The sequence below is a fragment of the Lepidochelys kempii genome, chromosome 15, assembly GCF_965140265.1.
Source record: "Lepidochelys kempii isolate rLepKem1 chromosome 15, rLepKem1.hap2, whole genome shotgun sequence".
NCBI lineage: Eukaryota > Metazoa > Chordata > Testudines > Cheloniidae > Lepidochelys > Lepidochelys kempii.
This window is the reverse complement of record NC_133270.1, coordinates 25,695,499-25,712,476: the sequence shown is the minus strand read 5'-3', so window position 1 is coordinate 25,712,476 and position 16,978 is coordinate 25,695,499. Positions and strand designations below refer to the sequence as shown.

Genomic DNA, 16,978 nt, shown 5'->3' with positions numbered 1-16,978 from the left:
TCTGAAACCTATGCGAGACTGTACATCCCCCTAACTGGGAGTCACTGAACATCTACAGCCCAGGGCCACAGGGGATAGAGAGCAGGGGATTTCACCAGGTTCCTCTTATCAATATATCACTAAGTGGTTCCAGTAACTGTGTTATACTGGGGGTATTTGAATGTAGAGAATGGGCCAAATCCCATGGGCTGAGACTCATTGGCTTCAGCAGGACTGCTCACACGAGTTAGGCGAGCCGGATTTGGCTCAGTGTTTTGCCTTCCTTTGATGAATTTCTGATACATCCTTTGGGGAGCTCTCCATACCTGTCTTCTATATACACACTTGGGACCCAATCCCACAAGGTTTTACTCATCTAAGTAGTTTGTACAATGAAGCGAATTGCCTGGGTAAGGAATATTCGTGTGAGTAAAGATTTACAAGATCAGGACCCCTAAAACAGACACCTTGACTAGGAAGATCCTTATAGCCTCCTTTGTTCCCATTGGCAATTCTGCTGGGAGCTGGGTCTGCCATCTACCACCCTCCCTTTTAGCTCACGTGCACACTGCTACCGGAGGGAGCTCACTGAATAATCTAGCACGCCAAGCAAGCTTACCTCTGCCCCTTAACCACGCCCCACCCCGGCACATGCTATACATCTCTCCTATAAAAGAGAGTCAGAGATATACCTTAGTACAGTGGTCTGGTGACGCAGTTGAAGAAAATTGTTGATGTCCACGACCCAACAGAGCTGAGGCTGAGGGGCTTGGGGTGTGGGACGGGCTCTGGGCTGAGGCAGGGGGTTGGGGTGCGGGACGGGGTCAGGGCTCTGGACTGGGGGTACAGGAGGAGACTCCAGGTTTGGGGTGGTCTCAGGACTGGGGTAGGGGATTGGGGTGTGGGGCTGGGGCACAGGCTTACTTGCGGTGGCTCCCAATCAGTGGCACAGCGGGGGTGCTAAGGCAGATTTCTGCTTGTCCTGGCACCATGGACCAGGCTGTGCCCTGGCAGCAGCCAGCAGGTCTGGCTCCTAGGCAGAGGTACGCAAACGGCTCTCCTCTCCGCAGCTCTTGCCTGCAGGCACTGCCCCCCAGCTCCCATTGGCCAGGAACTGGCCATTGGGAGTGCAGAGCTGGTGCTCAGGGCAGGGGCTGTGCGCTGATTCCAGTGGCCCCCCACCTGGGAGCGGGACCTGCTGCTGGCCGCTTCCAGGGTGCTGTGTGGAATCAGAACAGGTATGGACTAGCCTTGCCTTAGCTAGACAGCACTGCCAAGGGGACTTTTAACGGCTTTGGGAAAGTCACTTCACCAGCCCCTGCCTCCTTCTGTAAAATGAGGATGACGATAATTTACCTGCTTCAAAAAAAGTGTATTGAGACCTGTGGACATAACGTGCCAGAGAGAAGTTTTTGTGTATTGTTTACTATGGCAACACTCTGCTTGACTTTTAAAAGTCTGAGTGGGTCAGACTGTAGTTATCCACACTCACAAGGGAACAGGAAGGTGCAGAGATCACAGGTATGCTGATCCTGTAGGGTGCTAGATCCCACTCTTACCCAAGGTGGGGGGCACAGCACACATCCCTTCTCCCGCCTTGCGGTGCCAATAGACCCAGCACTGAAAGAAGCGCCCCCAGCTGACTCTCTCTGGTATCAACAATTGTCTCCCCTCCAGGTGCCGAACCTAGAGAATGCACCTTAGCCTCCTACACCGCCCCCACCCAAGTTCACTCTACGGAGGCCCTAGTAGCTCAGTAACTTCCCATGGCGAGCGTCTCACCCCCACGTCGCCCCCTCCAAAACCAGGCTCCTCCCTTCCTTAACGTCACACAGAGCGAAGCTTGGCGGCGCCTCTCCCTCGAGCTCTCGCGATAAAGCGGCGGCGGCGCCCCGGGACGTTCTCGCGGTGCTGGTCGGGAAGCTGCATGTGCTGTTGGGGTCGGAGGCAGCAGCAGGAGGAGGAGCCGCCCCCTCCCCCCAAGACTGCGGCGTGAGGGGCCAACCGGGTAATGAGCCCTGCGAGGCGCGGGGGCTTCCCGCTGGGCCCTTCCCCCGGTCTGCACCGCACTCCTTCCTACCCCGCCCGATATCCGGCACCCTTCCCCGTCTGACCCCCCTCACCCCGTCAGACACCCCTCACCCCCCCGGCACCCCTTACTCCGTCTGACCCCTCTCCGCACCCCTCACCCCGTCAGACACCCCTCACCCCCCCGGCACCCCTTACTCCGTCTGACCCCTCTCCGCACCCCTCACCCCGTCAGACACCCCTCACCCTCCCGGCACCCCTTACTCCGTCTGACCCCTCTCCGCACCCCGTCAGACACCCCTCACCCTCCCGGCACCCCTCACTCCGTCTGACCCCTCCCGGCACCCCTCACTCCGTCTGACCCCTCTCCGCACCCCTCACCCCGTCAGACACCCCTCACCCCCCCGGCACCCATTACTCCGTCTGACCCCTCTCCGCACCCCTCACCCCGTCAGACACCCCTCACCCTCCCGGCACCCCTTACTCCGTCTGACCCCTCTCCGCACCCCTCACCCCGTCAGACACCCCTCACCCCCCCGGCACCCCTTACTCCGTCTGACCCCTCTCCGCACCCCTCACCCCGTCAGACACCCCTCACCCCCCCGGCACCCCTTACTCCGTCTGACCCCTCTCCGCACCCCTCACCCCGTCAGACACCCCTCACCCCCCCGGCACCCATTACTCCGTCTGACCCCTCTCCGCACCCCTCACCCCGTCAGACACCCCTCACCCTCCCGGCACCCCTTACTCCGTCTGACCCCTCTCCGCACCCCTCACCCCGTCAGACACCCCTCACCCCCCCGGCACCCCTTACTCCGTCTGACCCCTCTCCGCACCCCTCACCCCGTCAGACACCCCTCACCCCCCCGGCACCCCTTACTCCGTCTGACCCCTCTCCGCACCCCTCACCCCGTCAGACACCCCTCACCCTCCCGGCACCCCTTACTCCGTCTGACCCCTCTCCGCACCCCTCACCCCGTCAGACACCCCTCACCCTCCCGGCACCCCTTACTCCGTCTGACCCCTCTCCGCACCCCTCACCCCGTCAGACACCCCTCACCCCCCCGGCACCCCTTACTCCGTCTGACCCCTCTCCGCACCCCTCACCCCGTCAGACACCCCTCACCCTCCCGGCACCCCTTACTCCGTCTGACCCCTCTCCGCACCCCTCACCCCGTCAGACACCCCTCACCCCCCCGGCACCCCTTACTCCGTCTGACCCCTCTCCGCACCCCTCACCCCGTCAGACACCCCTCACCCTCCCGGCACCCCTTACTCCGTCTGACCCCTCTCCGCACCCCTCACCCCGTCAGACACCCCTCACCCTCCCGGCACCCCTTACTCCGTCTGACCCCTCTCCGCACCCCTCACCCCGTCAGACACCCCTCACCCCCCCGGCACCCCTTACTCCGTCTGACCCCTCTCCGCACCCCTCACCCCGTCAGACACCCCTCACCCCCCCGGCACCCCTTACTCCGTCTGACCCCTCTCCGCACCCCTCACCCCGTCAGACACCCCTCACCCTCCCGGCACCCCTTACTCCGTCTGACCCCTCTCCGCACCCCTCACCCCGTCAGACACCCCTCACCCTCCCGGCACCCCTTACTCCGTCTGACCCCTCTCCGCACCCCTCACCCCGTCAGACACCCCTCACCCCCCCGGCACCCCTTACTCCGTCTGACCCCTCTCCGCACCCCTCACCCCGTCAGACACCCCTCACCCTCCCGGCACCCCTTACTCCGTCTGACCCCTCTCCGCACCCCTCACCCCGTCAGACACCCCTCACCCCCCCGGCACCCCTTACTCCGTCTGACCCCTCTCCGCACCCCTCACCCCGTCAGACACCCCTCACCTCCCCGGCACCCCTTACTCCGTCTGACCCCTCTCCGCACCCCTCACCCCGTCAGACACCCCTCACCTCCCCGGCACCCCTTACTCCGTCTGACCCCTCTCCGCACCCCTCACCCCGTCAGACACCCCTCACCCTCCCGGCACCCCTTACTCCGTCTGACCCCTCTCCGCACCCCTCACCCCGTCAGACACCCCTCACCCTCCCGGCACCCCTTACTCCGTCTGACCCCTCTCTGCACCCCTTACTCCGTCTGACCCCTCTGAGGCACCCCTCACTCCCTCTGAGGCACCCCTCACTCCCTCTGAGGCACCCCTCACTCCCTCTGAGGCACCCCTCACTCCCTCTGACACCTCCCCCCACCACCCGGACTCCTCCCCATCAGGCACCGCTCGCTCCCTCTGACCCACCCGGCATCCCTCCTCACCCTGACTTCCTGTGAACCCCCCCCCCCCCGCACCACTTCCCTTCAGACGCCTCTGATCACCTCCTCCCGAGACCCCTCCCCTTCAGACACCCCTCTTACCTCCTCCTGGGACCCCTCCCCTTCAGACACCCCTCACCCCCACCAGCACCCCTCCCCTTCCCCCACCACCTCTCACTCCCTCTGACCCCTCCTCGCACCCCTCCCTTTCAGACACCCGTCACTCCCTCTGACCCCTCCCCTTCAGATACTCCTCACTCCCTTCAGACACCCCCCCGACACCCCTCCCTCTGAGACATCCCTTGCTTCCCTCCCTCTGACCCCCCCGGCACCTCCTCCCCACCCTGACTCTCACCCCTCCAGCATCCCTCTCCACCCTGACTTCCTGTGAGCCCCCAGCACCTTTGCCCCTTCAGATGCTCTTCACCCCCAGCCCCTTCCCACGCTGGTTCTATCTAACACTCCCCCTCCCCCTAGCACTCTCCACCACTGCCAGGTCTCCCCCCCCCGACTCCATCTCCACCCCCACCTTCATCTGATCTGATCCTGCTTCTGCCCTGTCAGTACCTGACCCTCGGTACTCTGCATCCTGATCTCTCTGATCCTCCCTCTACTGGCACTCCTCACCCCCCCACATTGGTTTGATCTCCCAAGTATGGCTCATCCTGTTTGCTTAGGGTGACCAGATAGCAAGTGTGAAAAATTGGGACAGGGTAGGGGGTAATAGGTGCCTATATAAGACAAAGCCCCGAATATTGGGACTGCTCCTATAAAATCAGGATATCGGGTCACCCTATGTCTGCTCCACCCTCCCTGGCATGTTCCACATTTCCACCAACGCGCCCAGGCCCCACATTGTTTTTCACTGCCCCTCTGACCCATATGCCTTCAATTCCTTCATGTTTCCTACAAGCACCCCAACATTTGTCCCAATCCCTCTAATGCTGACTATAACCACTCCATCTCTTGATGTACCTATAGTCCCCTCAACGCACCCACTATTATCTCAACTGTCACAGCACAACACCCCACATCTCACTTCACTCCACCCCAATCTGCATGTTTCACTTCCATACCCCTCCTTTATATGCTGTGTATCTATGTCCCTCCTTATATTTCATTCTCTGTGCACCCACAACCTCATGACACCGAGTCCCCATATGTTGTTTCTTGTCCCATTCCACTCTTTCCAATTGCTCCCTCCCCCATCCTTGTAGCTACATGAGCTTTAATCTCTGAGCCTCTGCAGCCCTCTAAAATGGGCACATTAGGGAAGATGACTTACTCTTCATCCTCCTATATTTCAGCAATTTAAAATAAGAATTTGTAGTTTATGTTTTTTCCTCTTGTGGCCTGCAGGTTTGTGAGATGGCAACGGATACAGCTGAGTCCACAGTCCCTGACTACAAAGGAGACCTAAGGAGCAACGCCAGGTCAGATGCAGACTATCCCCTCCGGGTCCTCTACTGTGGAGGCAAGTGCTGAGGAGGCACTTACATATGATGCCTCTGGTGCTGTATAAATGATGATAGCTCAGTGCAGGTGATGATAGAGAGATCCACTTCCAAGTCATAAGTCTCAGCTTGCAGAACTGGGGGAAGGGTCTGCTTTTTGCACTGTGCAGTCTCCTCTCTGTAATGCTTCATGCTACAGATATGTGTGTTTACTCTTAACCTAGCATTGGTATTCAAAGTATTGTTACCTGGTGTTTACCGAGAGCATTTGTGACGGTACTTTGAATTTGTGGTGGGTTAAACAGGACTTCTCAATTGGTATGGCTTCCTATTCAAGAAGAAGGAGTTGCTCTCTTAAATTAATGGGCATCACTCTTGGATTGTATACGCTTCTGGGCTGAGACCTTTTCTGTACAGAGTAAAGTGCCTATTGCAAAGCAGCTCTGATCCTGACTGGGGCATCTAGGTATTACTGTAATACTAGTAATAAAACTAGAACTAAGGGAAGGAAATTCTCTGTACAGTTGGGTCTGCCTGCTTTATCCACTGTTATATGAGATCAGAGTCAAATATTATGGCCAGATTTAAAAAGGAACTGAATAATTTTGAGTTTGTTTATACATATAATTAGCTCATCTTAATTAGTTAGTCTCTTACTCCACCTTTTCATATTTTCTCTGTGTGTGTGTGTATTTATATATATATATATATATATATATACACACACACAGAAAACATGGAAAGGTGGAGTAAGAGACTAATTAAGATGAGCTATTTTTTATATATAGTGTATGTGTATGTATGTGTATACTACTTACTATATGTTCCATTCTATGCATCTGATGAAGTGGGCTTTAGCCCACGAAAGCTCATGCTCAAATAAATTTGTTAGTCTCTCAGGTGCCACAAGTACTCCTGTTCTTTTTGCAGATACAGACTAACACGGCTGCTACTCTGCTATATATATAATATAGATAAATTAAAATTAATTTAAAAAAAATAACCTAGTTGGCTAGGTATATTTTGGGTCTCTACCCTTCTCCTTGGATATTGGCTTCTCTTTGGGGCAGCAAAATTAAATAGATGATCCAGTAATCTCCTGTGGCAAATATCATCTGCCTCAAGGAGAAGTTGTGTCTCCGTATTTGCCTGAAAGATCTGGGCACCCTCTGCTCGCTCTTCTCCCTGGGCATAGAAATTACTCTCATGCTGAGCCTTGATTCTAATGCATAGTGTCTGAACAAATGACTAGTAAGAGAAAACTGAAACTCTGGTTGACCTCAACAAAATAAACATCATTTTTTGCGGCAAGGGCTTGGTGGTTATTTCACTGGCCTTTCATCCTCTGGATCTTGGGTTTAAAAGACGATTTAGTTCTGTAGCACTACAGATGTGTTTGACTTAACAGGAAAAAGCCCTGTTGAGGTGTTTCCATTTCAAGTAAATCTAAATGATGTCTAAATCTGGACTTTAGTCACAAATCAAAATGTGTTGGACTTCTTAGTTTTCACTCCTCTTGGAGTACCTCACAGAATCACTTCCTAGCTTGGCACAGCTCAGGAGGGCCAGAATTGCAATACTAGGTTGCTTCATGCTAGAGTGGCATTCTTATTGCTAAGCAAGTGAGAAGATTCAAAGTTGTGGTCACTCTGTGCACTCTTCAGTTAAGCAAGTTTTTTGTCCTCACGTGCAAACTTCCTGGCTTTTATCTTTTTATGTTACAGCCTCATAATATAGCTATAGGATTTTATATGTAAAGTATCAGATATTAAAGGCTATTAAAAATTGTAGTTGAGACACCAACTGTTCGACTGCAGTAGCTCCAAGAGATCCAACCTCGCAATTCTTGATTCTGTATTATGCAGACACCGACGTTATTACTTATTAGTATTAAGAGTGCATATGAAGAAAATGCATGGTGTGTATTCTTGAAAGCTGTGTATTATGATGGGCTCAAGGGGCAAACACCCACTGGATCACTTTGTCCATCCCTCTTGCTAGGGCAGGTTTGGTCTCTACAATGCATTGTGGTCTGCCTTTCCTGAAGTTTGAATTTAGGGCATTCAGGCTCAGACAAATGCATTGCCTTAGTGTAAAATAGATGCAGAATTATAGAATATAGATTGTGTATTCACAGTGGCATCTTCATTTTGTTGTTTCTGCATGTCCAGTACTAGGACTATAGGTAGGCAGCATGATCCAGTAGTAAAGAAAGGTAACCACTAGAATGTAATGGATAGGGAAAAACAATAGTGAGAATATTTTGGAGAGTTGATAAGACAGAGTATACTTTCTCTTGTTTTTAGGATATGATTTAGCAGAGAGGTACAACATTTTGGTACTTTTTCAGAACTCAGGGCTGGGTGCTGAGTTGCTAACAGAGCAATGTGGTTAATGGATGTCAACTTAATGGCATAAAAAGTCACCCAAAGATTAAAATGACAGATTGTTCTTGATATGAAATATTAATGGGTGAAGAATTTAAATTTCTTAATAATCTCCTTCTTTTCCTTCCCCAGTCTGTTCATTGCCAACAGAGGTGAGTTCATTTCACATTTGGATTTATTCTCCCTCCTCCAACCTGGTCCTCCATGTACCAACTATGGGGATTTTTGCTGCCCTTCTCTGCTTGCTATACTTCAACCTTTAAAGTTCTATGCTGCAGCCACTATCTGGCTGAAGAAGAATGTGCAGAGCTCCCTTGGAACCAGTCAGTGTTGATCTAGGAGACACCATTGAGCTATACAGGACGACTTTCCTCCAGCCTCCTGGGTAGCAAACGACAGTCTTCATAGTTTGTCTTGCCCAGCCCCTGTTGGTCTGAAGAATTGAACATGTCTCCTGTAAGGTGGTGCAGAGCACAGTCACTAATCAATTAGTCTGATCATAGAATATCGGGGTTGGAAGGAACCTCAGGAGGTCATCTAGTCCAACCCTGTGCTCAAAGCAGGACCAATCCCCAATTTTTGCCCCAGATCCCTAAATGGCCCCCTCAAGGATTGAACTCACAACCCTGGGTTTAGCAGGCCAATGCTCAAACCACTGAGCTATCCCTCCCCCCATGATCCTATGTTACTTGCTTCTGCTTTTTTTCCTGCACCCCATCCAAACTACTCCATAAATCCTGCTTATACACCAGCTCCATTTCACTCCATAATCCAGACCTAAAACTTTACTGCCAGTTAACAAATCAACTGAAGTGCATGTCCCCAAGCAAAATGAAGAAACAGCTTGCATTTTATCTTGCTGCTAATTTGCCTGTTAATCAGATTCTCACTGTGTATTAGTGGTATATTTTGTAATTTCTCAGATAATTTATATGTGGCCTTTCCCCACTAGTACTGTGAATACATGCCTGATGTGGCTAAATGCAGACAATGGTTAGAGAAGAATTTTCCAAATGAATTTGCAAAACTTACTGTAGGTAAGAATCTTTCTGTATTTTTCCAGTTAATCAGGGCTTGTGACCTAAAGACAGAGGGTTGCATGTGTAAACAAAACCCTACATCCTGTGAGAATTATATATTATGGTACACTGCTGAAATTGAACATTCTACTTCTGTCCATTCTCTGATCCATGTAATTGTACTGTAATAATCTTTACCACCCTACTATTCATCTCCCTTCTCTGGTCATGTCAAGTCTAAAATTTAGATTAAGCTGCTTAAGGGAGGTGGTATGATGTTTTACAGCTTCTGTGAAGGCCTTGTATACTTTTGGGTGCTGTAAAAGAATAAAAAGCTTGACAACATGTGAGAATACGCTATATTCTGTCAAATAATGTTTAACATGACACATACAGCTTCCTCCCAGGGCTACACGGAAATTTCCTATTGTATCCAGTCATCTGTTCAGTTAAGATTACATCTAGAATTGCTATTAACTTGACTGGTGAGTGAGTTCAATGTTAAACTACCCATAGGTGGAAAAGTAATAAATGCTATCTATTGGGATTCTAAACAAGAAGTATTACTGGTGAAAATAAATGTTTAGAGTGGAACACTAATGACAATGTTGATACTAATCTCTCTCCTAAAAACTATTATATGGAGAGGCTACTTTGGAAAGAATGTAGCCTGAGGCTAAGGTTTCTTAATGTTTGATGTCTTATTTGTGCAAATGTGGTGATATAATGCCATGCACAAAACAAATGTCTGCAGATCGGATACTGCATTGATAGAATACGCATTAAAGTAACATCTTACTAAGCCTGAGAATCACTTTGCAGATGCAATATGTGGGAGTCCTACTTATTAAACTTTTATTTTTTTTATGTAATAAGAAAATTCACCAAAACAGGAGACTGGATTTGGAGAAGGTCAAGGAACAGCAGGAGAAGAGGAGGAGAAGAAAAAGCAAAAGAGAGGCAAGGTCTAAATAGCTGATTGTGGTATTAATCTAGCCCATAAACTTAGAACCTGTCTTACATATGCAGTTTGTAGAATCTTTGTCTACTTTGGGACAGTGCACTCTAGCACAACTTCTCAACCTCTTGGATCATTTTATAAAACTAATTTATTAGCTTTTGAGGTAATGGTGCACAGAACAAATCCTGTATGTGAATATTCCTGCAAATTGGTGCAGATATATGGTGCACAGTGCTGAGAATGTCAGGCAGCCTGGCAAGAGTCAAGGTAGTAACGATACCAAATGCATATAAAAGATGCAAATTGTATTTCCTGGTCATTCAGATCATTGCTACGTCATCCAAAGGGCCCAGTCAACACTGGGGCTCCCTTGTGCTGGGTGCTGTACAAAGATGTACATGGCTGACGGCCTCTGGCCCAAATAACTTGGTCTAAAGGCTCCGTGTGTCTGCGTGAGATAAAAGGGCTTCAGTAAAGCTGAAAAACCAGGAAAATTTGTAGTCATGTATTAGACTGCAGGGTTGACTAAATCCACTGTGAGTACTAGGATAGTGAAAATGTTACCTGCTTATAACTATTAAAGGTTTGCTGTAAATGCTGCATTTTAATACAGGAATTAACTCTCTCTGATTGGCTAGGTGTGTGTGTATATAGTACACAAAACTATTTTAACACTGAGTACTGAAGTCCGGTTTCCTGCATCTGTAATGTTTTAATCCTTCTCAGACTTAATGTCCTTTGGTCAATACTGTTATAAGTAGGAATAAGAAATAAAAATTAATGTTTCACCCTTAGCTGACCGTGTATTAATGGTTCTTGTAATATTGTAACTTTATGGCATGATTAAGACAACTGTGAGAGATGCTATATTATCAATATAGCTACAACAACGCTGCAATGTTGTAGCTATATTGATATAACATATTAGGCAACATATGTAATGTTTATTATAATTTAAGTGTTGTATGGGAATGTATAGCTTTACAAATGGAGGTAAGGGTGATAAGCAACTTTTTCAAAATTACTAAGTGAAAATTTTTTTGCATATTTCAGGTTGTTTTTCTAACGTGCAAGCGCAGTATATGAAATGATTACTTAGATACTGATTTAATTTTGTCCTATCTCAAAGGTGGAAGGGGTCAGATAAAACAGAAGAAGAAGACTGTACCACAGAAAGTTACAATAGCTAAAATTCCTAGAGCAAAGAAGAAATATGTCACAAGAGTGTGTGGCCTTGCAACTTTTGGTGAGTTTGCCAAATGAACACTTCATTAGTCTAACTGCATTTGCTTTTGACCATTGAGTTATATTAACTCAACATTTTTGTTGGTTCATATTAGCAGGAAAAGTTTCAGCAACAAACTTCTTTTGACAGGTTTCAGAGTGGTAGCCGTGTTAGTCTGTTTCAGCAAAAACAATGAGGAGTCCTTGTGGCACCTTAGAGACTAACACATTTTGTTTGGGCATAAGCTTTCGTGGGCTAGAACCCACTTCATCAGATGCATGGAGTAGAAAATACAGTAGCAGATATATTTATACATAGTACATGAAAAGATGGGAGTTGCCTTACCAGGTGGGGGGTCAGTCTAATGAGACAATTCAATTAACAGTAGAATACCAAGGGAGGAAAAATCACTTTTGTAGTGGTAATGAGGGTGGCCCATTTCAAACAGTTGACAAGAAGGTGTGAGTAACAGTAGGGGGAAATTAGTATGGTAAAATTAGGTTTTGCAATGACTCATCCACTCCCAGTCTTTAGTCAGGCCTAATTTGATGGTGTCCAGTTTGCAAATTAATTCCAGTTCTGTAGTTCATGTAGGTGAACTGAACTTTGACTTTGTCCTCACCCACAACTATTTCAGATTTGGGGACAATTTATACCTTCAAGTCAGTGGGACCGCTATGGTAGCCCACAAAAGCTTATGCCCAAATAAATTTGTTAAACTTCTTTTGAGTCACTTTCTCTTCCTGCTTCTGATTTCACTCTACTGTCCTGCTATTTCTGTGCTCCTGTCTCTGCTTCTCCAGACCCCTCTCTCCTTAAAAATCAACTTCAAGCAATTTTTTTTCATCTCTAACCAGAGTTATTTGAGATGAGTTCTGCACAGTCCCACTTTTGGGATGCCCCAACCATGCAGCATTGCTTCATCCCAAGAGTGGGAACTTGTAGCGACCACTCAGAGAAGAAATATTAGAGAAAATTAAAATGTCCTCTGAAAAGTTATGCCAAATTCAGAGAATAAATGGTCCTGAAATGTTACACACTTACAGATCTGCTTTAACTAGAAACCTTGGCACAACCTTAACTATGATGAAACTAGTTGCTACTGATATCTTCCTAATTAAATCCAGGTTTAAATTTTGTATGTTTAAGCTAGAGAAGACCTTATGATACTGTCTTTAATTCTATAAATTTCTTCTATGTAAACAGAAATTGATCTGAAGGAAGCACAAAGGTTTTTTGCTCAGAAATTCTCTTGCGGTGCCTCAGTAACAGGAGAAGATGAAATCATAATTCAGGGGGACTTTACAGATGACATTATTGATGTAATCCAGGAGAAGTGGCCTGAGGTAAATGTGACTGATTTTTATCACGTCAGTCATGAAATTACTAGTTAAGTCATAAGGCTGTAGCCCATGCTCTTCTGATATGATTCTGAAAATTGTTTTAGTTTTTCATTTCCATCCTGGACACAAGTAGAAATGTAAGATGCCAAACTAAGAGGGGCAGTGGTCTACCTTGATATGTCCACTCCTAAACAGTACCTAATCCTTCATAAGAACCTGACACCCAAATATCCGTTTATCTTCCAAAAAATTACATAATCTGCTGCTAGGTGCTTGGATACTACAGTGATGAAAGACACAAATATCTCAATAGATATAAACATCTCCATGACTTCTTCCACTCTGTTCCTTGTATGTGGAATGTTTCCCCAACAAATCAAGTTCCTTCTCAACCATATGTCTGTTGCTACCTATGAGAAATTAGTTAATGTTTAAGTAGTTGGACTGAGATTCAGATGGTTCAGAAGTGGTTTGAGTTCTATTGATGTAATTATAACCAGACATTTTTATTGGCTTGTATCTGTCTCTCTCTCCTGCCATTGTATATTGACCATTTGTTGGTGCCCATTATGCAATGGATTCTGTGACTGGCCTTGTTGATTTCAGTGGGGCTCTATGGACCCAGAGATCCATTCACGTAAAATTCATCACAGGGTGAGAGCCTTAAATGGGAAGCTCGTCAGAGAGTGACTTTCTGTAAAGAACCTAGCACAGCAGGGCATAGTGAGGAATGCACACTTTTTTCCGCCCACTTAAAGTAATATCTGTTTGTTGTAGGTGGATGATGACAGCATTGAAGATCTTGGAGAAGTGAAGAAGTGATTTTGAAAGACTGCCTTTATTTAAATACATGGTTATAATTGACAGAGCCAAAGCCAGGCTTCTAAATGCATTTACTCTGCAGTAAACTGTAGGGTGTCCTTACCCATGGCATTATCACCATTCTATATAGGCTGCTTGGTTTGTTTTTGTTGTGACTTTTTTGCCAAAGTTCAACTGGGGGTTCTATCATGCTCATGCATGAAGGTAGGGATTTAATTAAATAAAGTTGTTCCTCACTTACCGAGGTTATTGTCTCTTTACAGCTGTTTTTATTTTTGTAACAGAATTTAAAGAGTTTTAAGACCTGATTCAGTAAAAATTAGGGCTGTCAAGCGATTAAAAAAATTAATCGCGATTAATTGCACTGTTAAAACAATAATAGAATACCATGTATTTAAATATTTTTGGATGTTCTCTACATTTTCAAATATTGATTTCAATTACAACTCGGAATACAAAGTGTACAGTGCTCACTTTATATTTTTATTACAAATACTTGCACTGTAAAAAACAAAAGAAATAATATTTTTCAGTTCACCTAATACAAGTACTGTCTCTTTATCATGAAAGTTGAACTTACAAATGTAGAATTATGTACAAAAAAAACCTGCATTCAAAAATATTTAAAACTTTAGAGCCTACAAGTCCAATCACTCAGACAAACAAGCAAGTTTGTTTACATTTGCAGGAGATAATGCTGCCTGCTTCTTGTTCACAATATCACCTGAAAGTGAGAACAGGTGTTCTCATGGCACTGTAACTGGTGTCGCAAGATATTTACATGCCAGATGTGCTAAAGAGTCATATGTCCCTTCATGCTTCAACCACCATTCTAGAGGACATGCATCCATGCTGATGACTGGTTCTGCTTGATAACAATCCAAAGCAGAACAGACCAACACATGTTCATTTTAATCATCTGAGTCAGATGCCACCAGCAGAAGGTTGATTTTCCTTTTTGGTGGTTTGGGGTCTGTAGTTTCCGCATTGGAGTGTTGCTCTTTTTAGACTTCTGAAAGCATGCTCCACAACTCATCCCTCTCAGATTTGGGAAGGCACTTCAGATTCTTAGACCTTGGGTCAAGAGCTGTAGCTATCTTTGGAAATCTCACATTGGTACCTTCTTTGTGTTTTGTCAAAACTGCAGTGAAAGTGTTCTTAAAATGAACAAGTCCTAAGTCGTCACCTGAGACTACTATAACATGAAATATATGGCAAAATGCAGGTAAAATAGAGCTGTAGACATACAATTCTCCCCCATGGAGTTCAGTCACAAAATTAACGCGTTATTTTTTTTTTAACAAGTGTCCTCAGCATGAAGCATGTCCTCTGGAATAGTGGTTGAAGCATAAAAGGGTATATGACACTCTCTAGCACATGTGGCATGTAAATACCTTGTGACGCCGGTTACAAAAGTCCCATATGAACGCCTGTTTTCACTTTCTGTAAATTGTAAATAAGTGGGCAGCATTACCTCCTGTAAATATAGACAAACAAGTTTGTCTTCATGATTGGCTGAACAAGAAGTAGGACTGAGTGGATTTGTAGGGTCTAAAGTTTTGCATTGTTTTGTTTTTGAGTGCAGTTATGTAACCAAAAAAATCTACATTTGTAAATTGTACTTTAATGGTAAAGATTGCACTACAGTACTTGTATGAGGTGAACTGAAAAATACTGTTTTTACAGTGCAAATATTTGTAATAACATAAGTAAGCAGAGTACACTCTCTATTCTGTGTTGTAATTGAAATCAATATATTTGAAAATGTAGAAAAAAATCCAAAAATATTTAATAAATTTCAATTGGTATTCTATTAAGTGTGATCATGAGTTAACTGCAATTAATTGACAGCCTAGTAAAACTGTATTCTCACTTGACCCTTCCCCCTTCCCCCCTTTTTAGATGATCCAAGTGGAAATCAGTTTGATGCACTTACACTTGTGTAACTCCTCTGACTTTAGTGGAGTTATTTAAATTGGTGTAAATTAAAAGTGAGATCAGAAATGGGCCTCAAGTTCCCAAGATCTGTTAATAGTTTCATATTAAAAGGGTTGATAGAGCAAGGAGCACTGAAAGAATGTAGGACAAGCTTTTTGCAACAAATACTGTAAGATAAGATTTGCATGACTCCTACCAGTCTCATGCTATACTGGCTCATATGGTTAGTTCACTTAATACGTACGAGTCTGGAATAAACAGTATCTGGAAATCTGACTTCTGGTTTGCTGCTAGTATAAAACTGATAGAGTTCAAACCAGGCCTATATGCTTAAAGATAAATGTTTGCTGAATTTAAATACAGTGCTAATTAAGAAACTGAATATTAGGAAAAAGTATTGTGAATAAATGTGTCAACCTGGCTGAACAACACACCCTAGCTCTTTTTTTCAGCTTTATACTATGAAACTGTAACTAGTTATGTCAATCATGTAATAAAGATAATTCATCTTTTAGAAAGACTTCAACTGATTTCTTAGTAGTATTATAATGTAACTGGCTTGAGAGAAATTCAAATTGTGGTTAAACCAAACCACCTCTAGGCCTAGGGCCCAAATTTCTTCAATGTAGGCATTATATTGATGTTGAAAGATATTGTTTCATCTGATTGTAGCCACACCTTTGTGACAAATAACTAAGTAACTTCATACCAAAGACTTTTCCTGCTAAATGTTTTAGCAGAGGTAGTCTGTAAATTGATGGGCCAGAACTGATGTTGGTACTTGAGTATTACGAAATTTCTCTTTGCAACTGTTATGTTCAAATTTTTAATAAAGGGGTGCTACTGTGATGACTTGCAATATATATACAGTAGCAGCTAAAGCTTCTCTGATAAAGTGGTTTTAAATACACCTAACTTCAGTCATCACAGCATATAAACTGATTAATTAAAACAATCTTATGCCCTGTATCTGACAAGCAACAACTGCCCTAAGATGTTCAGGATATTAGTCACCTTCATAGAAACACCCCTTCTTGTGGCACCTGCATCTACGTGCCAGGTTTTGTTAGATATGTCTTATGAATTCAGTTTCAAGCATATATGTTTTCTGTAATTTCACCTATTACACTACTGCATGACAGCAGAAAAGCTCAATCGTTCTAAATCCCTAAAGTGTATTAAAGTACAATAATTTTATCATGACAAGTTTCATGTAATCATAAAATTAGATAAAATGAAGTGCCCTTAGACTGCACAGAAGTACTTATAAGTGCACATAAGTAGCCACTTATACAGTACTTCTAAAAACTAAATACACTTCCTCTTCAAGCTGTGCAAAAACCAGATATTTCAACACTCTCTCCCCCTCCGCACTAACGAAGGGCAGAAATGGAGTAACTAACCCACTCCGTTCCCGTTCTCCAGGGCAAAAGAGTCTGCGTGTCCCCGAAAGGGGGAGAGCTGCACCCCCAGTAGCTGCCGAGCCAAGGGGCGGTCGCCGGCCGGGCAATTAACGCCTATTGGGGGGGGGGGGCTGGAAAAGTGGCCG

At 45.7% G+C, this 16,978-nt stretch overlaps 1 protein-coding gene across 1 annotated transcript; it reads left to right on the top strand.

The window, feature by feature from the left end:
* Positions 1-1,814: 1,814 nt before the first annotated feature.
* Positions 1,815-13,740, top strand: DENR (density regulated re-initiation and release factor). Its single transcript, XM_073313666.1, has 8 exons — positions 1,815-1,987; positions 5,640-5,754; positions 8,254-8,273; positions 9,074-9,158; positions 10,017-10,100; positions 11,231-11,347; positions 12,533-12,672; positions 13,447-13,740. Exons 2-8 carry the CDS (start codon positions 5,649-5,651, stop codon positions 13,489-13,491), a joined length of 597 nt encoding a protein of 198 aa, XP_073169767.1. The 5' UTR covers positions 1,815-1,987; positions 5,640-5,648; the 3' UTR covers positions 13,492-13,740.
* Positions 13,741-16,978: the final 3,238 nt, after the last annotated feature.